Below are 27,345 nucleotides of genomic sequence, written 5' to 3' on the forward strand. Positions count from 1 at the left end.
GTAAATTTAAGACTTACAGTACCACGTACCACGTAAGGCTCTGTGCTGACAGCTCAGAGCCTGGAGCCTGCCTTGGATTCTGTGTCTCCCTCTCTCTCGGACCGTCCCCTGCTCGCGCTGTCTCTCTCTCTCTCTCAAAAAAAAAAAAAAAAAAAGGCTTGATCCATTCATCAGGTGATGGACATTTAGGCTCTTTCCATGATTTGGCTATTGTAGAAAGTGCCGCTATGAACATTGGGGTACATGTGCTCCTATGCAGAAGATGTGGTATATATATATATATATATATATACAATGGAGTACTATATGGCAATGAGAAAGAATGAAATATGGCCATTTGTAGCAAAGTGGATGGACCTTGAGGGTGTCATGCTAAGCGAAATAAGTCAGGCAGAGAAGGATAGATAACATATGTTTGCATTCATAGGTCTAACAGGAGAGACCTGGCAGGGGACCATGGGGAGAGGAAGGGAGAAAGAGAGCGGGGAAGAGTGAGGGACACAGATCAAGGGAGACTACTGAATACTGAAAACGAACCATGGACTGAAGGGGGAGGGGGAGGGAAGGAGGTGGTGATGGTCATTGTTGGGGGGCACTTGGGGGGAGAAGCACTGGGTATTATATGGAAACCAGCTTGACAATAAACTATTATAAAAAAAAAAAAGACTTACAGTAAAGCTGCAGTCATCAAAGCAGTAGTATTGGTGTAAAGATATACTAAATTAGTGAAACAGAATAATGACCAGAAATAGACCCACACAAATATGGTTAATTGATGTGCCAAGGCAAGTCCATGGGGAGAGGATAATCTTTTCAATAAATAAATGCTAGAACAGTTGGATAGTGGGTGACATGGAAAACCATGAGCCTTGACCCTTACCTCATACTCTACAGAAAAATTAGCCCAAATGGATCATAGACCTGAATTTAAGAGCTAAAGTTATCAAACAGAAGAAAACACAGGAGAACCCTTTTGTGATCTTGTCACCAGATAAATAAATTAATATCACTAAAAGCATGAATCATAAAAGAAAAAAAGATAACTTAGAATTAAAATTATAAATTTTTGCTATGTTTTTTTAAATTTATAGTTTATTATCAAGTTGGTTTCCATATATCACCCAGTGCTTTTCCCCACAAGTGCCCTCCTCCATGACCATCACCCCCCCTTCTCCTTTCCCCCTCCCCCTTCAGCCCTCAGTTTGTTTTCAGTATCCAAGGGTCTCTCATGATTTGCCTCTCTCCCTCTCCCTAACTCTTTTTCCCCCTTCCCCTCCCCATGGTCCTCTGTTAGGTTTCTCCTGTTAGACCTATGAGTGAAAACATATGGTATCTGTCCTTTTCCGCCTGACTTATTTTGCTTAGCATGACCCCCTTGAGATCCATTCACATTGCTATGAATGGCCAGAGTTCATTTTTCTCATTGCCATGTAGTACTCCATTGTATATATAAACCACATCTTCTTGATCCATTCATCAGTTGATGGACATTTAGGTTCTTTCCATGATTTGGCGATTGTTGAAAGTGCCGCTGTGAACATTGGGGTACATGTGCCCCTATGCATCAGTACTTTTGTATCTCTGGGGTGAATCCTCAGCAGTGCTATTGCTGGGTCATAGGGGAGTTCTACTGTTATTTTTTGAGGAACCTTCACAGTGTGTTCCAGATTGGCTGCACCAGTTTACATTGCCCCCAACGGTGTAGGAGGGTGCCCATTTGTCCACATCCTCGCCAGCATCTATAGTCTCTTGATTTGTTAATTTTAGCCACTCTGATCAGCATGAGGTGGAATTTTTGCTATTTAAAAGACACCAGTAACAAAAATGAAAAGGCAAGCTACAGACTGGGAAAACATATTTGCAAATTAAATACCTAACAAAGGTCATATTCTAGAATATATAAAGAGCTCTTATAACTTAATTAGAAAACTAATAATAAAGCAAAGGATTTGAACAGATAATCCATCCAAGAATTCATACAGTCCGATACAGTATTGGATAAAAATGTCCAATAAGTGAATGAAAAGATACTTATCATTAATTAGGAAAATGCAAATTAAAACCACAATAAGATGCCATTATACACCTCCATAATGTCTAAACTTATTATTATTATTTTTTTAACGTTTGTTTATTTTTGAGAGAGAGAGAGACACACACAGCATGAACGGGGGAGGGTCAGAGAGAGAGAGAGAGAAAGACAGAATCAGAAGCAGGCTCCAGGCTCTGAGCCATCAGCACAGAGCCTGATGTGGACTCGAACCCACAAACCGTGAGATCACGACCCGAGCTGAAATTGGCTGCTTAACTGATTGAGCCACCCAGGCGCCCCCATAATGTTTAAACTTTTTAAGACTTCCCAAACCAGTTTCTGGCAAGGTTGTAGAACAACTGGAATTCTCATACTGGTGGTAGGACTATATAATGACACAACAACTTTGGAAAATAGTTTGGTAATTTTTTTTTTAAGTTAAAGGCATATCTCCCTTACTACAGGCCTTCTACTTGCAGATATTTACACAAGAGAAATGAAAGGATATTTGGTTCATACAAAGACTTATTGAGGAATATTTATAGCGGGTCAGTTTGTAATAATTGGAACCAGCCCAAATGTCCAACTATTGATGAGTGAATAAACAAATTGTGGTATATTAATATATATGCTGCTCAGCAATCCTAAAGGAAGAGGTATTGATACAGACACCAACATGAATGAACAGTGAAATAATTTCACTGGGTGAAAGAAGCTGACAAAAAGAGAACATATAATGTGATTCTGTTCATATAAAATTCTACAAGAAGCAAACTAATCTGTAGTGACAGGGAAGCAGAGCAGTGGTTGCTTAGGGCTGGAAGCTGGGAGAAGGGATTACAAAGGAGCATGAAGAATCTTTGGAAGTGATGGATATGCTCATTATTTTGATTGTGGCGATGGTTTCAAAGTATGCACATGGTAAAATTTGTCACATTGTACACTTTAAATAGGTTCAGTTTATTGTATGTCAGTTATGCCTTAATAAAGTAAAAGAATGGACAAAGATTTGAATGTCACTAAAGAGAATATATGGCCAATAAACAGATGAAAAAATATTCAGCCTCATTAGTCATCCAAAAAATGCAAATTAAATCACAGTGAGATACTACTAGAATGATGAAAAATAAAAAGACCGAGAATACCCAGGTTTGGTGAGGTTGTGGAGCACCTGGAATTCTCATGCAAACTGTGATAGCCACTTTAGACAACAGTTAATAGTTTCTTATAAACTTAAACATACACTTATATGTAACCTGCAATAAAGACTTCTGAGTATTTGCCCCAAATTCACTAAAACACATGTTAACAGAAACTTTGGTATTCAGACATTTATAGTAGATTTATTTATAAGAGCTGAGAACTAAAAATCTCTATCAGTAGATGAATGTGTAAATGAAGTTTGGTATATCTCTAAAATGGTATATTACTCAGTAATACAAAGGAAGGAATTACTGATACACAGAATAACATGGATGAATCTTTTTTTTTTTAATGTTTTATTTATTTTTGAGAGAGAGACAGACAGAGCATGAGTGGGGAGGGGACAGAGACAGAGAGGGAGACACAGAATCCTGAAGCAGGCTCCAGCTGAGCTGTCAGCACAGAGCCTGACACGAGGCTTGAACTCACAGACTGCAAGATCATGACCTGAGCTGAAGTCAGATGCTCAACCAACTGAGCCATTCAGGTGCCCCTCCCTGGATGAATCTTTAAAATATGTTGAGTGAAAGCAGCCAGAAACAAAAATAGCGTGTGAACAAAAATAGATTCATTTTATATGGACTACAAGAAAGCCCCAAATAGCTAATGGAGACAAATCAGTGGTTGCCTGAGCCTGAGGGTGGAGTCAGGAATTTACTGCAAAGGGGAATAAACCAACTTTTGGGGCTGACAGAAATGGTTTCTCTCTTGATTGTGGTTACCTGGGTATATACCCTTTTTAAAACTCATAGTCCTATACACTTTAAAAGCATGCAGTTTACTTTATGTAAAATACACTCTTAATTCAATTGGTTAAAAAAAAAATCCAAACTACCAGCTTTGTGTAGCCACTCATCATTTCTCATTTGGATGAATGCAGTACCTTCCTAAGTGGTATTTCTGCTGTTGTCTTAGTTTTTCACACCCTTACATGATGTAGCAACCTGAATGATCCATTTAAGACAGAAACCTGACCTTGTCACTTCCTTGTCTACAACACTATAATTGCTCAGCATTACCTGGTACCTGAAAATAGCACATGTCTTCTTTAGTCTGGCTCATCCTCATCCTCCATTACTTCCTACCTCTCACCTTGCTTATGACTCTCTGTTCCCAGTACAAGCCATGTCAGTCTCATTTCCTATACATATATTCTCTCTTCCCTCAGCCTTTTGCCTAGTAAACAACTGTTTACCTTTTTAAACTCAGCTTAGGACTATCCTCTAGAAAAAGCCTTTATTTATTTATTGAAACTGTCCTTCACATGCTCCCTCTCCAACAGTGGAGATAAGTACACTTCAGACCATGCTTTTTTGGCTCATTGTAATTTTTATAGGTGTATTTATCATTTTGGCTTGTTATGTTCTTTTGTTCTCTCTCCTGCTAGACTGTGCACTTGTTGAGCACAGCTATTCTGTCTTCTTTTTGGTTCCACAACCCCTGTTCCATAAGTGCTTAAGGAGTATTTGTAGAAAGATTTAAAATAAATGTTGAGAAAAGAAGATAAAAGAGTATGCATAGAATGATTATGACTATTTTGTTTTAAGCAAATCTTTTTGCATAGTATAAAAGACTGGGAAGATTGACAACTTTTGAAAACCAGTTTGGGTGGCGAGATTATTTAATATTTTTGACAGTTTTGTATTTTTCATTAATAACATATAACGTGTAATTATTTTATGAGACGTGACCTAAGAAACTGGCTGTATAACTTTTGCCTATTCAAGTGAATGTTTGCATTTCTTTAGGTCCACAAAGCAGTTGTAATTTCCAGCCCCTTAACCACAGTCCTGACTGCGGAGACTCCTGGTTGGTCAAAGAATGTGTCAGTCCGGCCTGAGACGTCAGAGGATCCTGGTGCTACGCCTAGCACTCAGCATGTAAAAAGCCCTGGGAGAGTCCAGATTGTTACCCCTCTGCCAGCGGCTCCCTCCTACAGTTATGCCACCCCTAGCCCCCAGGCCTCTTTCCAGAGCACCTCAACACCATACCCAGGTGAGGCCCTTTGCTTCTGCCCTTGGAGATAAAATGGAAACGTAGAGCATTTGATCACAGTGTCTCCTTTACTGCAAGGAAAGGAGGGAGGCAAGACTTTTGAGTGCTGTAGATTAGAGAAAAAAACAATCCTGTCTTTATATCTGTAATCATGGGGCTTGGGGCTCTCCATCCTTTTTTCAACAGGCCCCAGCCTATGGGAATTTATAAGTCTCTTTTGCCCAGAGCCGGAATCCACTGTGCTAGGGACTAAAAGGCAGGAGATTGAATTAAGTGATGTTCAAGGAAACAAACAGAAGCCAGTGGGAAGACACTTGGATCTATGTACCTATTTGCCTTCTGAATGGCTGATTGTAGGTCAGTTACTTGTCTCTCTGATTTTGGCAGGATCTTTATTTTTAAAGCAATCCATAGGAAGGAAATATATAAGGAGTGTTGCCTTAACAAGTCTGTGCTTCATGAATGCTGTTCTAATGTATTAGGAGGAAGTGGTTAATCAAGGAAACTATTTATCCCCTGAAAAGGTAACAGGGTGAAGTGAAGCCAGTGAAAATGAATTTTTGCTGATTTTTTATTTCCTAGGGTCTTTTTTCGTGGTGGTTATAACCTGAAATTTTGAGGTTTCAATTCTGAGGCATTAAAGTAATTTTTGAGTTCAGGCAGAATGCCTATAATTTTTGGTGTAATTGTGAAGGATTTGAGGAACACTATATTTTTGTCCATTAGACTCTGAGTATAGTGGTTTCTCTTTCTTTTCTTTTCTTTTCTTTTCTTTTCTTTTCTTGCTTTCCTTTTTTTTTTAAAGTCACTTCAGAGAGTTCTTATTCAACCTCCTATGGTTTCTAAATGCTGATACTTCCATAAGGAAGATTTCCTTTCTCCCCAAGTGCAGTATTCCCAAGCAGATAAATCTCAAATTTCATGTTTGTCTGAGAAGTTCTTCTTACCCCTCCAGTCTTGAAATACGGGTGGACCAGCTGTTTGTTTGCTTTAAGCTCTCTAGTTCCTAGGTCTCATGCCAAATGACAGTTGTTGTCAGAGAAATAAGATTTATATAATAGTAGTTCTTAACAACCTGCATATATTTTTGGTTGTTACAATTATGGAGGAGGTGTCCCTAGACACCTAGTGGGTGGGAGCCTGGGATACTGCTAACGATCTTACAGTGCATAGGACAGTTCCCCCCACCGCGCACAACAAAGAATTATCTGGTCCAAAATGTCAGTAGTATCAAGATTGAGAAATCTGGACATGTATGAAATAGTTATTGAATAGTATGAAGACCGTATATACCTATTAGCAGATGTGGGTTTCCAGAAATGCTAAGTAGTTCAGGAAGTAGATAAGTTTGAACTGAAATGGTCTGGGAAGATTTCTTGGAGAGAAGACTGGTTTAAAGCTAGAAGCAAAGTACTGGTTTAGAATAAAGAAAGCATGCACCCCAGTTGAAGGAAATAACATTAGCTAAGTCCCCAAGATGGGACTATGTCTTGTATGGATCACAAGAGGGAAAATGAGGATAGCCAGAGGTAGAATTGGGTAGGAAGGGTGAGGTAGTGTGATCAGATGATCATGGTTCTCTAATGCCAGATTAGGAGTTCGCCTTGAACATGGTGTGGGAGTGGGGAGCCTTAAGTAGGAGAGTAACCTGGTGGGAGTAGTATTTAAAGAAGACAGAATGGATTACAGTGGGGAGTGTTAGCAGAAGGAAGACCAGTTAAGATTCTTGCAATAGCCTAACTCTATGTTTGTAGCAGTTGGAATAGAAAGAAATTATTAAGGCTAGCTTCATGATCAATATTTGGCATTTCTTCTAGGAATGTTATTAGGTGTATTTGATTAGAAAGTTATTTATCAACATAAAGATGATCCTTGAGACACTGGAACTTTGATCATTGAACTCTGGAAAGTACTATATAAAGAGGGCTTAGGGACAGACTAGTTAAAATACAGTAGGGGAAAACTCAGAGAACAAGGAATAAAAGTAGAACAGTATGGTGTCATGATAACCAGAGTTTTAATAACGAGGCAGTCAGCATAATTAGATGCTACAGAAGTAAAGTATGTGAGTTGAGGAAGAGCTATTAGATTTGCTATGGACCAGTTTGTTGATGACCTCAAAAGATCTTTATCAGGGGAAAAGTGGGGGCAGAATCAAATTTCAGGGGATTAGAGAGTAGATAAATAATGAGGAAATAAAGGGAATAGCTGAATATTGTTTATAAAAGAAATTGGGCCCCAAAAGGAGGGAGAGAAACGAGATAGTCTGGATCTAATTTCTTATGTATTGTATATTTTCTTTGTTTCTAGTTATAAAGGAACTGGTGGTATCTGCTGGAAAGAGTGTCCAGATCACCCTGCCTAAAAATGAAGTTCAGTTAAATGCATTTGTTCTTCAAGAACCACTTGAAGGTAAAACATCCCCTTACATTTGGATAATGTTTTAATTTATAATGATATTTACATACCTTAACTCATTTACTCATTGCAAGAGACCTGTGAGAACAGAATATGGTATTCACATGCACAAATATTTATCTGATGCAAAAGACAGTGTAATACAGTGTTTAAAATCATGGGCTTTGATGTCAAGCCTGGTTCAGATCCCAGCTCAGCTGGTCATTAGCTGAGTGGTTTTAAGCAAATTCTTTTTAAGTTTCCATTTCTTTCTTAGTAAAATGAGGATAATTTCTACTTTATGAGGTTATTTTAAGGGCAAAATGAGATGGCATTTAAGGGACCTGCTTCAGTGTGTGCCTAGCATATAGCTGGAGCTCATTAAATGGAGGTTGTGTTGTACCCATTTAAAGAGGAGGAAACTTAGACTAGGTTAACCTATTTATTTTGTCTAAACTACTAAATAGTAGATATAGAACTTGTAGAGAAGTTATTCAAGACTACTGCGAATATAGATTTGACATTAAAAAAAAGACAAACCCAATGTGATAAATAAAATTCAGGTTTATAAAATGTATAAATTAGGGAATGATTCATTCATTATTTAAGAAAACTTTTATACTATGACTATCCCTTTCACCTTTGAAGTATATGTTGATAGACCAAAATTTGACTTAGAAACATATATGCACTTCTTAAAACTTTCTGTGACAATAGTGAAGCATACTTTGCTGGAAGATGGTTGCATTGGGTTTATGTTCCCATCTTAGGTACGCGTACACCTGTCCTATACTGCCGTCCTGCTTTCTAGTAGGCCTGATACCAAATAGTGTATTTATGCAAAAGTTATTTTCCAGAACCTAACTGCCCTCTCTGTTCTATATTTTTGCCCTCAAGTTATTAGTTCATTCCAACTTTCTCCAGAGAAGTTTTCCCTTCCCTGCTCTGGTGGTATGTTAAGGTGAATGAATTGGGTGACCTTTGAAGACGGAGGTGAGGAAAGAACAGCCTTGAGCTGCAGTTGCCTCCACTGTTTTGTAAAGGCAGCTGGGTTCTGCCTTATCTTCCTGTCTAACCCCTGTTTGCATGTACTTGTCTGTGAGTTGCTGTCACCTTGTAGATCAGTATTCCAAAACACAGAGGTTGAGAAACAGATTCTTTTCACCTCTCCTCTCCATGAGTTGCTCAGCCGTTATCAGATACGTGAGATGAATGGTTTCAGACTGCCAAAGGTTGGGGACAGATGAATAGGACCAGTTCTGCCTACTCTTCCTCCCCTGCCTCCCCTGTGGCAGTCCCTGAAGCGCCTCTCAGGATCCCTCTGGGGTTCCGGAGGCATGGTTTGAAAACCACTACCCCAAATCATTTAAATCAGCATTCTGTCTAGCAGACCTGTCCTCAGTTGTTCCCACCCTTGGGCAAGTTTCTGGCTGTAGGACATAATGCATCCCCCAAGCTTTTCTGGCCTAGGAATATTGTCCTTTCTTGTAATTGCATTGCCAGCCTTAAATATTATGAAATTGTCAGTTCCTAAACTAGTGTGAGTCTGTTTTCTGTGGAAAAAAAAAATTTCCAATCACAGTTGGAAGAAATGTCATCTCTTAGCACCAGTCCCACTGCTGCTGTTGCTTTCCTGCTTCTCACCCAACCTGACTTCTGCAGAGTACGTCTTTGAGAGCTGCCCAGGGCTGACAGCTGGCCAACACAGAACTAGTATTTTGGAGTGGAAGGAAGAGCAATAGATCTTGTATCTCAGGTTGTAAAATAAAATCTGGTCTTCAGATGAAGGCTTTCTTGGAATTAGATTTGGCCTTTCTCTCTTATGCTTTTGAGGTTTTTTTCTTTTTTCCTTTTGAGTAGTAACATAAACTAAGCCTTCCTTCCCTAGCCAGGCGTGAATGTCGTTCCCCACCCCACTCCAAATTTAAGACCACTTTCATGAAGGAGGGATTCCATTTAGATAACAGGATCCCCAGTCTGAGCTACAAATGGACCATTTAATGCTTCATTTGATCTTAATTAATTTCAGTGGGGCCTGTTTTAAATGGGCCATCCCCTACCATCTTCTGCAGTGTGTTATTTAGCTCAGCAGGAATGAAGTAGCTCTTTTAACTCACCAGGGTGTGATGACCTCAGTGAGACAAGCATTGTTAGCACTCTGTAAAAAAGCTATTTTTGAACCATGTTATTTAGAAGTCATTGCTGTTCTTTGTTGCAAAAGAAGTTTTGCAAGAAAATGGCCTTTGTTCCCAGTAAGTTCATCTGTAGTGGTTGGTAGGGCATGTATTTTTCCTGTGATACCACACCATGAGCAACCTGGTGTTTTGAGGGAGAATTGGCCTCTCTCAAAGGGAGGGTGGGTGTGGGGCAGAAAGAGCACTGCTGGGAGAGAGTGGAAGAAGCCCTGACTGTAGCTGAGTCAGCAGAATCCGCCCTTTCTTTCAACGAAACATTTGGTTTTTCCTATAGGCTTTGGGGTGGAATCTTAAAAACTAAGGCCTTGTCAAGATTTAAAAGAGATTTGTTATTGGCAGGATGTGTGGCTGCCCTCTTTGTGTGTAGGTGTGTGTTTTCATGATTTTTGTAACTGCCCTTCTATAGGAGAAACCTACACCTACGACTGGCAGCTGATTACTCATCCTGAAGACTACAGTGGAGAGATGGAAGGGAAACATTCCCAGATCCTCAAACTATCCAAGGTGAATTTGCCTTCTCTCATTTGCAGGGCCAGGGTAGAGCCGCTGACCATTTTCTAAAATGTGTGATGTAGAATTTTGTGTTCACACTTAAATCAGGAACAATCTTTCAGAAGTGAATCCTCCAAAAGTCTGGCTGACATCCAGTATTTGTTAGTGTATGATTCTCAAATGTTCATTTATGGTGAGAAGACTGTATAAGCATGGTGGTGATAGCTGAAAATATACACTAAACAGCTTTTAAGGGTAACATAAGGATTTTAGAATTTGGGAGATAAGCTGAGTTTTTTGTGGCCATAAGACTGTGTAAATTGGCTCAGTCTTTTTTGGGATTCACTGTAGTTATTAAGAACCATGAAAATGTTCGTATTCTTTGGCCAAGCAAGCTCATTCACTCATTCATTCATTCATTCTCTTTTCTTCAACTGTTCATCATATACTAGTTATATGTCAGGCATTGGGGATTTATCAGTGAACTGATCAAAATCTTCACATTCAAGGACAATAGAGTCTCATAGGTGATATTGAACAGAAGTAGGCAATTGTAACAGGGGATGCACTAGGTCAGTGTAGGGGATATTGAAGCCCTGGGGAGTTCGATTTCTTAGAGTTTGCCTGGCTGGGTCATGGTGGAGTGGGGGGTAAAGGATGGAGTGCCGATACCACATGCAGGGGAAGCAATATGTCCACTGGGCCAAATAGAGAGAAAATGTGGGGAAAAAGGGAAATAAAATTTTATTAAAAATTTTTTTTATTAGAGAAAGTAAGCACGAGCGGGGAAACAGGGTAGAGGGAGAGAAAGAAAGAGAATCCCAAGCAGGCTCCACACTCCACACTCAGTGCAGAGCCTGACACAGGGCTTGATCCCACAACCCTGGGATCATGACCTGAGTTCAGAATCAAAGTCAGATGCTCAACTGACTGAGCCACCCAGTCACCCCAAAAAAACTAAATAAATAAAAACTTAAAGATCACCTGCTGAGCTCCTGCCATGTGCCAGACATAGCGCTAATTGTTTTGTGCATTTATTTCATTTTATCTTCATAACAACCCTAACATGTAGATATTGATATCTGTTTTACAAATGACAGAACTAAAATAGAAAAATAAAATGGTTTAGCCAAAGTTTATGGTGTTATTAAATGGTAGATTTGAACTAGAACTTTCTATTCCCGAAGCTCTTGCTTTTAACACCTGCACCATGATGGTTGAAATCTAAGGTGTTGGCAGTGTGAATAGAGAGAAGTGAGTGGATTTGAGAAACATTAGATGGAGGTCAACTCAATTAGAACTGGTGATCAGTTAAATCAGTGGTGGTATTGGGGAAGAAAAGTCTAGGATAATTCTAGCCTTTTGGCTTAGGCACCTGGATAGATGTTGGTATGACTGTGGTGATACTCACTGAAATGAGGAACACAGAAAGAGAAGCAAGTTTGGTGAGGTTTGTGGATGATGAAATTATTTTTGGACAGAGCGAGTTTGAGGTACCTGTGAAACATCCAAGTGGAAGTGTCCAGGAAGTAGCTGGGATCAGGAACTAGAGAGCAGGACGCAGATCTGGGCTAGAGAGAGAAATCTGCACAGCAGCCTCAAAGAGATGACATTGACTCCATGGTAATAGATGAGCATCCAGGGAGAGCGTGTACAGTGAAGAAATACACAGGTTGCAGTTAGAATCCTGGGGAACACTGTCCTTAAAGGTGTGGAATGAAGAAGAAACTGAAGGAAATAAGGTGTGGGCAGAGAAGTGAAAGCCAAGGAAGAAGAGCTCTTCAAGAAGAAAAACGTCAGAAACACTAGTCAATTAGCATGTTCTCAAAGAGAATAATTCAGAAGAAAGGAAAAAACTCATTTGTCTGAATGATGTTCATCACAGCATTAGTTATAATAGTAAAGATCTGGAAACAACCCAAATATCCAACAGTGTGGAATGCTTATGTGGTATGACACATTTACTCCTGTACTCTTCCGCAGCTATTAAAATGACCATTAAAAAGACTGTTATAATACAGAAAGTGTTCATGTTAAATGAACAGAAGAAAGAATAATAAAAAGCTTGATGCAGGTTTCTCTTTTCAATCCACCATCTGCAGTGGAACCACCGCCAAGTTGCAGATTTTCATGAAAACCCATAGGAGGAAGACCATCACTCTCGAGGTTGAACCCTTGGATACAATAGAAAATGTAAAGGCCAAGATTCAGGATAAGGAAGAAATTCCTCCTGATCAGCAGAGACTGATCTCTGGCAAGCAACTGGAAGATTGGCATACTGTGACTGCAGCGTTCAAAAGGAATCCACTCTTCCTCTTTTGTTGCGACTTCATGGTGGTGCTAAGAAAAGGAAGAAGTGGGAAGCCTGGGTGGCTCAGTAGGTTAAGTGTCTGACCCCTGATTTCAGCTCAGGTCATGATCTCTGCTTTGTGGGATCAAGCCCTGCATCAGACTCTGTGCTGACAGTGCAGACTGCTTAGGATTCTCTGTCTCCCTCTCTGTCTCTGCCCTTCCCCTGCTTGTGTTCTCTTTTTTCTTTCTCTCAAAAATAAATATAAACATTAAAAAAAAAAAGAAAGGAAGAAAGGAAAAGGAAGTAGAAGTCTTACACCACTCCCAAGAAGAATAAGCATAAAAGAAGGTTAAACTGGCTGTCCGGAAATACCGTAAGGTGGATGAGAATGGCAAAATCCATCGCCTTCATCTGGAGTGCCTTTTAGATGCATGTAGTGCTGAAGTTTTCATCACTAGCCACTTTGACTGGCATTTTTGTGGTAAATGTTGTCTGACCTATTGCTTCAATAATCTGGAAGACAAGGAATTATATATGGGTTAATAAAAGACACAAAATAATAACAACAACAAAAAAAGCTTTGTTGATTTTAACTGGACCCTGAAAGTCCCGATCCTCGAAGGTAGTGATCTTATCTTACTCATCTCCAAATCCCAAGCCTAGGATAATGTCCAGTACTAAGTGCTTCTCAAGAAATGTTTGTTGAATGAATAAACTCCTTAAAAACTATTTTTTTGTATGTGGTCAAGGATGGAAGGAGGAGAAATGTGGTTACCTGATGTGTTAGGACAGTGGGATTGTGGGTTATTTTCTTTATTTTTTATTATGTTTATACAGTAAGTAGAAATCAAGAGGGGGAAGTATTCAGGTATGTGGGAGCTATTTGGTATTTTTACAAAATGGTTTTCTTTGCTCAGATGATTATTTTAATTTCATAACTCTGTGAGATAGGATGGTTGGGCCCTTAATGTTCTTCTGAAAAGAAAATGGGAGTATAGAGATATTGGATTCCCTTTTGTTGTTCTAGAGTGAGCTAGTAATAAAATTCACATTAAAAGCTATGGTTTTTTTTGTTTATAATTCATTGTTTCATCTCCTCAGCTAGTTCACTTTCTCCATTTTGGAAGCAGTACAAAAAGAGAGTGCAGTATCAGCATGGAAAGTCCAGATGTATATGTTATTTTACATAGAATTGCTGTTCTTTGTGGTTGTCTAAGAGATCTTCCCTCACTTCTGCAGCTTACTCCAGGCCTGTATGAATTCAGAGTGATTGTAGATGGTCAGAATGGCCACGGGGAGGGCTATGTGAACGTGACAGTAAAACCAGGTATGTGTTTCCGACCCCTGGCCAGGTCTCCATTGCTCCCTCTGCAGGATTCCCAAAGATGGGGGATTTGATTTGAGGGGTTTTTAATTCCCATTCTTTTTTTTTTTTTTTAATATGTTCACTGGGCAATCCCTATTTCAGTATAGTAAAAGATTAAGGCAGTAGAGTGATGCTTTGGTTCTAGTTGGAACATTTGGCTGGGCGGAGAAACAGTTGTCACGTGGCCCCCAACGCAGTATGGCCTGAGCAATAGTCTGTTTGTCTGAGAACTACTTCTCCAAGTAGGTCGTGCTGAGAGAGGACCATGTGTTGTGATTAAGAGATACAAGAAAGCCAGGAACTTGGGAGAAGTATGTAGAAGGAGAATCAGCCAAATGGCTGGCTCTTTTTGATACCTTTCCAGATACGGGTTTTGCACACAGAATTCCTCATTTAAACCTTGCCAGTCTTCTTTCACCTTGGAAACCAAATCCTGTCATTCTTTTTAAGTGATCCACCATTGGTAAATTACAGTGCAATAGCAAAGTATCTTGTTTTGCATTTTCAGGGAAATTTGGGGGAAGTTGGACAATGACACATGCATTGGCACAAAGTCTTAATACTATTTTCTGTCTTTGTTGGTAATAGATTTTCTGTTTGTCCCTTGAACTTTGTAGCCATGATAATCCTTTCACTTTCTTCAAAATGTGTTTAACATCAAGACTGTTGGATTATTTCTCAAAGAAAAGGCCACTGGGTTTGTAGCTCACAGCCACTTGGGTGGACAGTGTGGTTTGTGGCCCTCTCGTCACTCAGGGCTAGTCACCTCACACACGATCAGCTCAGGGATGGTTGAGAAATCCCCTGTTGTCTTTTCAGCACAGTCCATGCCCAGGGATAGTTTGCTTGCCAAAGCCTTTGTTGCACAGAGCTTGTTTGCTGTCCCCCTCTACTCAACTTGTGCTGCTGCAGTACTTTTCACGAACAAGACAGCACACAAGCATTAAAAGTGTGCACAAGGCATGGTCTTAGGAGTGGTCAGGCTTGGAAGAGGCTTTAACACTTCCAGGGATCTTATGGTAGAATGGCAGCCTGGTCTTGGGACTTTCCCATTTGGTGATGCTGCAACCAATAAGTCAGTTATGTAATGGAAGCTGATTTATAATCCATTCTCACAGGCCTGCTCCTCCTCTAATTTATAAAGCCCCTCTTCCAATTTCTTCTGGGTCATTTACCTGCAGAGCCTCGTAAGAATCGACCTCCAGTTGCCATTGTGTCACCACAGTTCCAGGAGATCTCTCTGCCAACCACTTCTACAGTCATTGATGGCAGCCGTGAGTATTTGTCTAGGCATGATGTTTTAGAAAAGCATTCACTGTCAACTATGATAGAAAAGTTTGCTAGAAGATTCAGGGCCAACTGTCTGCGTTCTGTGTAGGCCCATCTTCTTGACCATGTTATGGGAAGACTAACCATCTCAAGCAAATGATTAGGAAGTAAGAAACAAGACAGGCCCCGTTTAAAATCCCCATGTGGTTTGTTTGAAATAATATTTCTGCTCTCTTGAGATGGTAAGAAAGTTGAATTATGCATATACTTTGCATTATTTTAGTATGAAACTTGCTGGTTTTCAAATTTGCTTAGATAGAGTTGCCATTCTCAGCTATGGAAACAAAGCTCCTTCCTCTCATAGCAAGATAAGTAACTGAGGGTCTTGACTGCCGAGCTCTCCCCGAGCCCTCACTGCCTAACAAGGTTCTTGCCAGCCCCCTCCTGGAGAGGCTCGCAGAGTGTGCTCCATGCCTCAGGCAGGCTCGTCAACATTGCACCCTTCAGAGTTGTGTCCCCAGATGGGTGGCATGAGAAGGCTTTGGGCTCTCTGCCACTTTTCCTGGCTGCGTGTGAAGGAGGTTTCAGACCTGTCATCTCACCAGAGTTTGCGTGGTTTCCTTGGAGACTTCTTAAGTCCCCAGTACCCTGATTGTCTTGGCACCAACAGTGGTGTTTGGCGGATGCCATCATAGCACTAGCAGAGGAATCTCTGGCAAGGTTAAACATCTCATTTGTGTCACTGGCAAGAAGAGGAGGGTGGGAGAATAGTAGGCGAAGAGGGGAGGGAAACAGGAAGAAGCACTTGTGAGAGCAGTACAGAGGGTTCACGTGGTACCATTTTACTTTATATTTTTGAATAGGTCAGTGTTAAATAGTAAGGAAAAGCATAAAGAGTAGAGTCACTACCATCCCTGTCTTCCAGCTATCCAGTTTTTCTCCAGACTATCAATGGTATTTTATGGTCTTCCTAGAAGCATTCTATGCATATGTAAGAAAATACATATACAGTCTTGATGATAACACATAACACACATTCTTACATCCAATGTTTGTTTCTCTAGGTTGGAGAATTTTTCTGAGTCAGTACATGTTATAGTGTTTCATTTATTTTTCTCTTAATGATTACATAGCCTTCCATTACATGGCTATATAATGTCATTGTATGACTATACTTGTTTTCATTCAAACTCTGTTGATGACCATTAGGTTATTTTTTGGTCTTTTGCTATCACAAAGAACATTGCCATGGATAATCTTGTAAGCATGACCTTTAACGCACGTGCAAATATACCTGAAAGGTAGATTCCTCAAAGAGGAATTGCAAGGGCAAAGATAAATTTTGCTAAATTGCTCTCTTTATGGAGGGTGTATCTCATAAGTCCACCATGACTTGCCAGAGGGCCTTGACCCACACCTTTACCCATAATGTGTTATGAAACTTTGGTTTTTACTAATTGGATAGGTTAAAAAAATAGTACTTGAAGTGTAATTTAAATTTGCATTTCTCTTATTTTTAAGTGAGGTTGAGTATCTTTTCACATATTTAAGAATTTTTTGATTTTCCTTTTTTCATACAGTAGCATTTTAACCAGAGGCTGCCTGTATTAGAGTCCTTGGAAAACTACACAGTGGAATATTCATAGAGAGACAGAATGACCCAGTGTTCCTAGGGAAGAAACACTCTGGAGAGATAGTTTGTAGTTTCATGACGTTTTCCTAGCCTCACCTCTCTGGGTAGTTGCCCTGGTTTGTGGAAGCCAGATAAGTGCTGAGACCCAGTGCTTTCCTGTTGTAACTGATGTTTCTTTCTGGTCAAGAAAGCACTGATGATGATAAAATCGTCCAGTACCATTGGGAAGAACTTAAGGGACCTCTGAGAGAAGAGAAGATTTCTGAAGATACGGCCATATTAAAACTAAGTAAGCTCGTCCCTGGGAACTACACTTTCAGGTAAATTAGGATCCTTCAACTTTACCTTAGGCTGTGTTTTTCCCTTGTGGGTTTTATGTTCCTCCAAGAGTAATTCTGACATATCAAAGTCATTATAGATTTTGTTGATGATACAGCCTTCGGCTCCATTAGTTCTCTGAATCCTGTGATGATTATGGTCACACCAATGATAGGCTTTTAGGGTAAATGTCCTTGCATAGTAGATCAGGACCACCACAGTTAACCCTTCTCAAAGCTGCACCTGGCACATCTCCAAACTTTTTTATTTATTTATTTATTTATTTATTTAGGATTTCTGCCATTAAGTGAAAGGGCTCATCTTCCTTTGCCTTTTCTCAGGAAAAATCTAGAAGGAACCTACCTACTCCTATCTTGTCTCTCCCCTTTGGTAAATGCTTCCTCAACTTACAAAATCTCAGAATCTTTACTTCTGACTAGTGGTTTATTTCAGCATAATTTCTAGGATATTTCTCTATTGGGATGTTTTTAGAGACTTTGATTCAAAGATAGTCCTGGGAACTAGTGTCGACTTTGAAGGGTGTGATTAATGAGTGTGAGGCTGAGTCTAGAGTCATTCTCTTTATGTTTGCAAAACTCCTTGTATGTTACAGTGCACTTGTATGTGAGTATCATACAAACACCGTATGTGTATGATACTATCCTCATTTTACATCTGAGGAAAATGAGGCTCATTGTATTTACTAACCTCTCTGGGGTCACACGTTTCAGCTAGATTCTCTAAACCTCAGGTCAGGGCTCATTCTGTTCCACTCCTTGACTTGACCCATATTTTGTTTATGCTTCCTTGAATGCTCTTCTCAATCTGCTGGAGTTCTGCCCATCCTTAACGACCTGCTCAGTTTTCTGTGAGTCCTGAGACTCCTCTGAGAGGAGAGAATATGTCTCTCCCTGGAACTGTTGCACTTGGTGCCTCTATGTGGCACCAGCAGTGGTACAGTAGTTCATTCATGGCTGTCTGTTTTTCCCACTGGACCTGCGATAAGTCAAGTTTTATACATTACCGGAGGCACGGTGATAAATGTCCTAGCACAACACCTGCCATGTAAGTAAATAGGACTCAGCACTCTCATTGACTCAGGACTTCAGATGAATGAAAGGCTACTGCCGTTCAACAAGGTTGGTACCTTCTCATTGGCTTAAAATGAAAATGTGAGTTGGTTTTTACCTTGGATTTCTAATACAGGAGCATTAGCATTTATGAAATTTAGCTTGGGCCAGGTTGATCTTTTTTTAAAAAAAGTAATAATAGCTGCTATTTCTTGAACATCTATTATGTGTTCAGTACTATTCTAAGCTTTTCGCATGCAGTAGCTCATTTAATCCTTATAGGTATTTACTATTATTTTGTAGATTAAGATATTTAGGCACAGAGAGATTAAGTAACTTGTCCAGGGTCACACAGGCAGTATGACTTGGGTGTGACTTTTAACCACAGTATTTGGGTTGATGCATTATTGGGAGTGATTCTTTTTTTTCGATTCCTCAATCTGTGAAGTGATGAGGGTTTGATTAGCATTGACATCCAGTCTGTTTGGTTCCACTCACCTTTCCTTCTCCCCTGAGTTCATGTGGCAGTGGCCTCTTTCCCCAGCCCCGTAGTTAGCTGCTAATTGGGTCCAGGGTTCTTGCCTGCAAGTCCGGGACTGTTTGAGGTGAAAAGAGTAATGGGTAGCTGCCATTTGCTATTTGTCTGTAACTTACTTTTGTTCTGAAATAGGAGACAAATAGGATATGTTTAAAGAAGAAAAAAAAACCCACCAGAAACAAAAACTTGTGACAACAACAGGGAAACTGGAAAAAGAGGAAAGATTCTATGGAGTTTTCTTTTTTGAAATGTTCTCTGATTTGCACATGTTTGTGCATCTGTTGTTTTTGTGCTCTTCTAAAAGCTCTAATACTGGGGCTCCTGGGTGGCTCAGTCGGTTAAGCGTCTGGCTTCAGCTCAGGTCATGATCTCACGGTTCTTGGGTTTGAGCCCCATGCTGGGCTCTGGGCTGACAGCTAACTCAGAGCCTGGAGCCTGTCTTCAGAATCTGTGTCTCCCTCTCTCTCTGACCCTCCCCTGTTCATACTGTCTCTCTCTCTCTCTCTCTCTCTCTCTTTCAAAAATAAATAAAACATTTAAAAAAAATTAAAAAAATAAAATCTCTAATACCAAAACTCCCCTTCAGGCCATGGGTAGAAGGTGAGGCTGGGGGATGTAGCCCCACAGGTGTCTGGCCCTGTCTGTGGCTGATGGTGAGATTTAAACAAACGACATGTCTTTTCGATGCTTTTCCTCTTTCTGTCACCAAAATGGAAGGAACCCAAACTCCTTGCTTGCTTATGCTCACATTGGGAGGTGGCAAGAGAAGCTTTAGGCTGTTCAGCTGGAAGGCATCATTTAGGTAAAAGCCTGCTCTTATAAATGAACATTTTTTTTTCTCTTGCAAATCCTATTTCACACTGGCACAAACTGTGGGGCTGTCGCGTAGGAGAATTCATTTGCATCTCGGGCGCCTGTCTTACTGGAGCCAGCCCTCCTGGTCCATCCTGGAGGCTGTCCGCCCGGGGCACCCCTTCTTGTGCTGTGTGCACAGCTGGAGCAGGATGGCAGGAGGAGGGCCTGCTGCAGCCAGAGCTTGCTCTACTTACTGGGATGCCTCTGAGCCCCACAGCTTCAGGGGCCAGGGATTATCTGGTCTTAAAGTTGGTTTTTGGGTTTTGGAGTCAAAGAACTAGGCTTGCCCCTTGGCTCATTGTGTAGCCCTGGGCAGGTGACTCAGCCTCTCTCAGTTTCCTGTCAGGTGAGATTGAGGATGCCTACTTTATACGGTTGTAGTGTGGGCCGGACCGGACAACGCTCATGAAGGCCCGAGCACACAGAGCACACAGTGTGGGCAGTGGGCCCAAACAGTGCTGGCGACATACTGCCTGCTTCAGGTCCTGACTCAGCTACTTTTAAGCTTGGGCAGCTTACCTCTCGTCTCCTCGCCTGTGTGAGGAGTAAAATGAAGATAGTACTTCATAGAGCTGTTGTGAGGACTTAGTGAGATAGAAAGCACCTGGAACAGAGCCTGGCACTCAGTCGGTGTTAGCATTTAGTCTTATTCTGCCTTTCCAGAAAGAATGGATAAAGAATTGGTTACCATTTGGTACCCCTGCTGTTTTGGTGTTTCTTAGCCTCAATTTTCAGTCTTCTCAGATACATTCCTCTTCCCTGACTGCACTGGTTTCTCTTCCCTGATAGCTTGACTGTAGTAGACTCTGATGGAGCGACCAACTCTACCACTGCGAGCCTGACGGTGAACAAAGCCGTGGATTATCCCCCTGTGGCCAATGCGGGCCCCAACCAAGTGATCACCCTGCCTCAGAACTCCATCACCCTCTTTGGGAACCAGAGCACTGATGATCATGGCATCACCAGCTATGAGTGGTCACTCAGCCCAAGCAGCAAGGGGAAAGTGGTGGAGATGCAGGTAGGAGGGAGCGGCTTCTGCCTTTTTTGCCCGGGGCAGTCAGAGCTGCTAGGTTGGCAGCCCTTCCGAGGCTTATTTCTGCCCCATTGTAATTACCAAAGTCAGATTTATACAGAACATGGAAGGTTGGAATTAAAAAAAAATATCCTAGAAAATTTAAGGGCCTTTAATGAACACATTAGCAAAACCTTTGTCTTTAGTGTTTAATATTAGAGGAAAACATGAGATGACAAAAGGGAGCTGTTCTAGAACAGATCCAGAATCAGTCTACTCTGAAGCTACAAGGATGCAGAAATTAATGACCTCTACCACAGATTGGAGTAGCCCTCCTGGCTAGATGGTGAGCATCTTCTCTCAGGAGATATTTAGGAAGAGACTAGATCTGTCACCAGGCAGGTAACGTAAGTAAATAAAACTGAACAGGGCCTGTGGCGAGCCATACAACATAACCCCTGACTGAGGCGGCCAGCTGTGCCTCGGGTCCAGCTGGTTGTTGCCACATGGAAATATGGTCCCATATATTCCAGCTTTTCAAGAGAATGGAATTCTAGACCTTTATGTGAGAATTTCCAACTTTTGGGGCACCTGGCTGGCTCAGTCAGTGGAGCATGTGACTCTTGATCTCGGGAATGTGAGTTCGAGTCCCACATTCAGTGTACAGATTGCTTAAAAATAAAATCTTCAAAAAAATAAAAAAAGAAAATTTCCAGCTTCTAAGACACTGCAGGCCAAACACAATGTCTGCAAGCTGGATTCATCCCAGAGGCTGCCAGGTTTTGCCCACTCTTCTAGAAGAAGTTCCTGCATTGCCCTAAATTGGGTATAATGTTCCTTCTGACACTGTGTTTCCAAATCGGAGGCATGACTTAAAGCTCACATTTCACCTGGCTTTTGTCTAGATACTATGTTTAGTTTCTCTGCTACTGTAGACTCCGCATGACCCTGCAAGGGGACAGCATGGAATTGCATAGCATCTTGAGTTTCCCTGTTTTACTGGGGTAGCTTTGTTCTCATGACTGACTGGCCTCAGCAGGAAGAACATGCTTTTAAAAGCATGTTGTTTTATTATATGCTCATGGCCTTATTTCTGGCTTGGCTCATAAAGACTGATGATCTTGGTTATCCGTGCACAGTTTCCTGTACTCCCTTCCCTGGGGAGAGCTCTGACTTTATTGAAAGTGCTGCTGTCAGGAAGGTTTTTTCCCTTGAAGCAGAAGCCTTTTACTTTCAACAGGATGTCCCACAGTGTCTGATTCTGCACCCACTGGCTTTAGAGAACTTGGTACATCATTTAGACCAGGAAAGGACTTACTATGTGATGTTGTGATTCTGGGAGTCTGCTTTTCCACTTGTCTGTATTTATATATCCAGGGTGTTAGAACACCAACCCTGCAGCTCTCTGCCATGCAAGAAGGAGACTACACTTACCAGCTCACAGTGACTGACACGATAGGACAGCAGGCCACTGCTCAAGTGACTGTTATTGTGCAGCCTGGTAAGTTCCAACCGTGTAGTGCAGACTCTTCTGTTGTCTGGTCCTTTGAACCGTAGGGGAGAAGAGAGTTTGGGTTCTGAGCTACACAGTGGTAGTGGGAGGCACCAGTCCACGGGGACCCTGGCACCTTCGCTTGTCCATTTCAAGTGCTTTCTTCAGAGCTAGAGAGAAAGAGTACTTCACAGCCTCACCTTGTGCCCTTGCCCTTGGTGAGTCATCGTGCCTTCGAGGGGACCTAGCAGATAGAATCTCTGTTATCCCCAAACCTACCATGTCCTGGAAGGAACAGCTTAAAGCACACTTCCTCAAGAAAGCCCTACCTTATCACTCAGACTCTCATTTGAACTACCATAGCGTTACATTTCAAATGTAGCATGGCACTACAAATTTGTTAGGTTCTGCCGTGTTCTTTCAGAATGCTTTTATATGTTTCAGTCATATATTCTTCATTGTGAGCTCCCTGACCCACAGTATCTGATTGTTCTCTGGGCATAGAGACAGACTCCTCATGGCTTCCAGAACATGTCCTGGTGGGTCCTCTCCTTTCCCAGCTAGACTGCCTGTTGTTGATCTCTGTGTCTCTGTCTTCTAGAAAACAACAAGCCTCCACAAGCAGATGCAGGCCCTGATAAAGAGCTGACCCTTCCTGTGGACAGCACAACCCTGGATGGCAGCAAAAGCTCAGATGATCAGAAAATTATCTCCTATCTCTGGGAGAAAACACAGTGAGTATTGACACAAAACCCTATTTATGCAGTCTCCAGACCTTTGAAGAGCAAGATGTCACTTGCTTTTAAGAGTTCATTTGCTCTTACTGGCTTATCCAAGGAGTGAGGGGGGCGGGGCAGTGACTGAGAAAGAAATGTTAGCAATCCTAAACTTTGACTCTTAAGAAAATGATATAAAATAATTCTTGTAAGAAAACATGCTTATCATCAGTTAGTCCCTAGTTAGTACTTTGTGGTCCTGGTGCTTTTACAGGTACAATCCATCTGCCGAAATGCATAGTTTAATTACACTTGAGAGGCAGGATGGAAGGGGTAATGGAGCAGAAAAATACTGTTGCTCAAAATTAACTGGGTAAGGCTGGCAGTGGGGATGGGGCAGAGCAGCTATTAAAGAGACTTGAAAATTCATTTGCACATTGAAAGCATTACTCTGTGATTGTTTCCTTAAAGACACCATTTACCATTTATGTAAGTGAGAGGCCAAAGGCACTAACCAAAATAATACTAATTAAGCTGGAATTACCTAATAGAACCATTCCTGGTTCTCACAGTTTTTTTCAGCTCCTTTAAACCATAACAAATGGAACTCACATTGTATGCAGGATCCCACAGGAAGCAAAGGAATTCCAAGGAAGAGTTAAAAAGCATTCTAGCTTCTAAAGGTAGCAACTAAGGACAGACTGAATTTTTTGTTTTGTTTTTGACTAGGGCATTCAAAATGGGTGGGAAGGGGCTATAATTTGACTGTAGAAACCACTGGACTTTAAATTGGTGAGTTGGATTCTAAAAATTCATTTCCTCGGCTCTTGTCTCTTGTGAAGAACCTAATTCCTCAATCCAGTGTGTGTGCATCGTAACTCTTTATAGCTAATAAACCTTGAGTTTTACCAGACCCTACAGCAGAAGTAGTGCTTAGCATAGCTTCTTGGAGGAGAGTCTGTTTCAGGAGGGACAACTAGGGCCAGAGATTATATATTTAAACAGCAAAATAAAGCAAAAACCTGGAAGACTGCAGATTTCTCTGGTCATCTTATAATTTTATTTAAATTTTATTTAAATTTTTTAATGTGTTTTTATTTATTTTTGAGAGACAGAGAGAGGCAGTATGAGCAGCAGAGGGTCAGAGAGAGAGGGAGACACAGAATCCGAAGCAGGCTCCAGGCTCCTGAGCTAGCTGTCAGCCCAGAGCCTGATGCAGTGCTCGAACCCACGAACCGTGAAATCATGACCTGAGCCAAAGCCGGACACTCAACTGATTGAGCTACCCGGGCGCCCCCAACATCTTGTCATTTTAAACAAAGCTCTGGAGCATTCTGCTCCTTGAGCGGAAGGGCTCTCTGATATGTGCAGAGCTGTGCCTGGATGTTGGCACAGAGCTCACTCTTGGGCTGCAGGCTGCTGTGTGAGGCCACAGGGGAGAAGAAAGGATACAGGGTATCCCGGGGCCTCTGTGGCCCCTGTCCGGGAGCTGCTGAGAAGAGGAGAAGAGGATGGTTTTGCTGACAGCTCCTCCGCTGCTTGGCCCATTTCCTTTCCTTGACTTCTCAGTGGGAGGGAGTTTGGCATATGATTAAGAAACGCATTTTGCTTCTTTGCTGGCAAGAGCTGAACCAACTACTGGGCCAGAAATGCTTTTCAGAAACATCACTCTGAAATCATTCTTTTGATCAAGGACCTGCTCAGAGCACTTTCTTCCTTTTACAAACTGGAACAGCAAAGAGTTTGAATGTTCTAGAAACTCGTAAAAAGGAGAAGGCTAGATGTGTTTGAAAGCTGGTGAATGGAATTTTCTGATCAGCAGGTAGCTGTATTTTGGGGCCAAACGACACTGTCCAAATGTAATATTTTTTAAATTGTCCTCGAAAGATCTGGGAAACAATAGTTTGTGCACTAGCTGAGGTAGTAATTGTCTGTTCCTGCTGAGTCAGGGATGGGAGAACAGCAGACAGGTACAACTCTACCCTTTGGTTTCCATCTTTGTCCAGGGGACCCGACGGGGTGCAGCTCGAGAATGCTAACAGCAGTGTCGCCACTGTGACAGGGCTACAAGTAGGAACCTACGTGTTCACCTTGACTGTCAAAGATGAGAGGAACCTGCAAAGCCAGAGTTCTGTGAATGTCATTGTCAAAGAAGGTAACCCTCTGTTGTGGGTTGGTTTGGCCTCTGGTCAGATAACTGAGGAATCAGGCATCTCTTTTTTGGCTGCAGAAATTGATTAGAGACAATGGTGGGGGATAAGTTGGGGGAAAGGGCAGTTTTATGTTCTTTTTTAAAATGTTTATTTTTGAGAGATAGACGGGGGACGAGGGGCAGAGAGAGAGGGAGACAGAAGATCCAAGGCAGGCTCTGTGCTGACAGCCAAGAGCCCGATGTGGGGCTCGAACTCACGAACCACGAGGTCATGACCTGTACTGATGGCTGCTTAACCGACTGAGCCACCCAGGGGCTCCTGTTACATGCTTTTCTAAAACAACCTTTAATTGGGAGTGCCTGTAAGGCGAATTTTAACTTCTTGTCCCTCCAATCCCATCCCTTCCTGCCTTCTCAATTGAATAGGGAAAGAATTAGGTTTTTTTCCTTTGCATCATGATATTGCCTCCGCTGTGGAGACCTGGGGTTTCTGTGACTCTCTTGCTAGCTGCAGTGACACCTGCTGTCAGACCTTAGAAAGACTGGCCTGCACTCTAGTTGGCTCTGCTCCTCTGGTGAGCCTGGTGAGGCCAGCTTGAGGGGAGTGATTGGCTTGCTCTGGTTTGCAGGCACGTGACCTATGATGGCCTTGCGGGGGACTGTAAGCTGATGGGAGATGCACAGGTGGCCTCTGGCTACACTACCCTGCGCTCTCTATCTACCCAGTAGATAGAGAAGACACACCTGAGTAGACAAAGCTGTAGGGAGGGCCCAGGAGAAAAGAGGTCTCCTTTTCCTTTTTCTCTGTTAAGAGTATTAAGGAAAGAATAAAAGAAGATGTCCAGAAAATAACATTTTAGGCCACACTGTAAAGAGAATTTGTAGTATCAACTGCATAAACCTAACCTCCAAGGCTTTAAACCAGTTTGGGCCTTTGTTTCCAATCACCATGTGCTTTCTGAGCAAAGAGATGGGATCCTTCCAGGGGTAGCTGCTAGGAGGACACGAGAAAACTATGCTCGTCCCCTCTGCAGTACGGTGTCTCAGAAGAATGTCCCTCTGGGCGGACTGGAGCCTCAGGACCTGAGACTCTGGTGACTTCAAATTTGTACCGTTAGTCATGAGCTCCCTGGCCATGCCTAGGTTTTATTTAGCATGGAGGTGGAGGAACTGAAGTCTGGTCTTCACTGGGTCCTAACCCCCAACTGGCTAAAAGTTGGTTTACTGTCAGAAAATTCGAGTACACTGTTAGTTGCTGGCATGGATAGGCGCTTAAAACAGTTCTCCACCTAAGATACATTTTTTTAAAAAGTTTATTTATTTATCTTGAGAAAGAGAGCATGAGTGGGGAGGGGCAGAGAAAGAGAGAGAGAATTCCAAGCGGACTCCACGATGGGCTTGACACAGGGCTCCATCTCACAAACCATGAAATCATGACCTGAGCTGAAACCATGAGTCAGATGCCTAACCACCTAAGCCACCCAGGTGCCCGCTTTGATGTTAATTTCCCCATTACCATCATGAAGAAACAGTCTTTCTTTTCTGGAATATTATGTTATTTCATTGATGTTTCTTTGGTTAGAAATGAACAAACCACCTGTAGCCAAGATAACTGGGAGTGTGGTGATTACCTTGCCCACGGACACAGCAGAGCTGGATGGCTCCAAGTCCTCAGATGATAAGGGAATTGTTAGCTACCTCTGGACTCGAGATGAGGGGAGCCCAGCGGCAGGGGTAAGTGCCAGGGACTAGAGAGCTGTATGGGGTCAAGGTGGTAAGACGGGGAGAGGAGATTGAGCCGAACATTCCAGTATCTGTTTTAACCAAGGGGTCTTATTTCACACCTGGATTGCCCTCTGAAATCCAAGGATCCTGGATGACTTGCCTAGGGTCACCCTGCAAGTTAGTATGGCACAGGGTGGGTTCCTCTGCCCTGATCTCAGCAGCTGTGGATTTCAGAGCTGTTACAAAGCAGGAGCTGCCCAGAGGGGGCTTAGTCCTCCAGAAGTAGTACCTGACCCCATGAAAGGAGTGTGGTCTTTCTCTGCAATGTAGCCATGTTGTTCAACTCCATAGGAGGTGCTAAATCACTCTGACCACCACCCGATCCTCTTTCTTTCCAACCTGGTCGAGGGCACCTATACATTTCACCTGCATGTGACTGATGCAAAGGGGGAGAGTGACACAGACCGGACCACCGTGGAGGTGAAGCCTGGTGAGTTTATCTGGAGCCGGGACCGGGTGGGACTGCCGGCTCAGCCCAGCAGGACCTCAGTCCTGGGACCCCTTCCGCCCAGCCAAGGACAGAGCCAAGTGG

The 27,345-nt window shown here is 42.0% G+C and overlaps 1 protein-coding gene across 3 annotated transcripts in view; it reads left to right on the top strand.

Moving 5' to 3' along the window:
* KIAA0319L (KIAA0319 like) overlaps window positions 1–27,345 on the top strand; it is a 94,907-nt gene that overhangs the window by 53,246 nt on the left and 14,316 nt on the right. For all 3 annotated transcript variants that reach the window (XM_029948819.1, XM_029948818.1, XM_029948820.1), the window contains exons 4-15: window positions 4,984–5,230; window positions 7,541–7,642; window positions 10,229–10,326; window positions 13,847–13,934; window positions 15,155–15,247; window positions 17,063–17,195; window positions 20,446–20,674; window positions 22,046–22,169; window positions 22,762–22,894; window positions 24,883–25,031; window positions 26,611–26,762; window positions 27,105–27,243. In XM_029948819.1, coding sequence (XP_029804679.1) covers window positions 4,984–5,230; window positions 7,541–7,642; window positions 10,229–10,326; window positions 13,847–13,934; window positions 15,155–15,247; window positions 17,063–17,195; window positions 20,446–20,674; window positions 22,046–22,169; window positions 22,762–22,894; window positions 24,883–25,031; window positions 26,611–26,762; window positions 27,105–27,243 — 1,687 coding nt within the window. The remainder of the gene's footprint in view (window positions 1–4,983; window positions 5,231–7,540; window positions 7,643–10,228; window positions 10,327–13,846; window positions 13,935–15,154; window positions 15,248–17,062; window positions 17,196–20,445; window positions 20,675–22,045; window positions 22,170–22,761; window positions 22,895–24,882; window positions 25,032–26,610; window positions 26,763–27,104; window positions 27,244–27,345) is intronic.

The sequence above is a fragment of the Suricata suricatta genome, chromosome 8 (genome assembly GCF_006229205.1).
Source record: "Suricata suricatta isolate VVHF042 chromosome 8, meerkat_22Aug2017_6uvM2_HiC, whole genome shotgun sequence".
NCBI classification, from domain to species: domain Eukaryota; kingdom Metazoa; phylum Chordata; class Mammalia; order Carnivora; family Herpestidae; genus Suricata; species Suricata suricatta.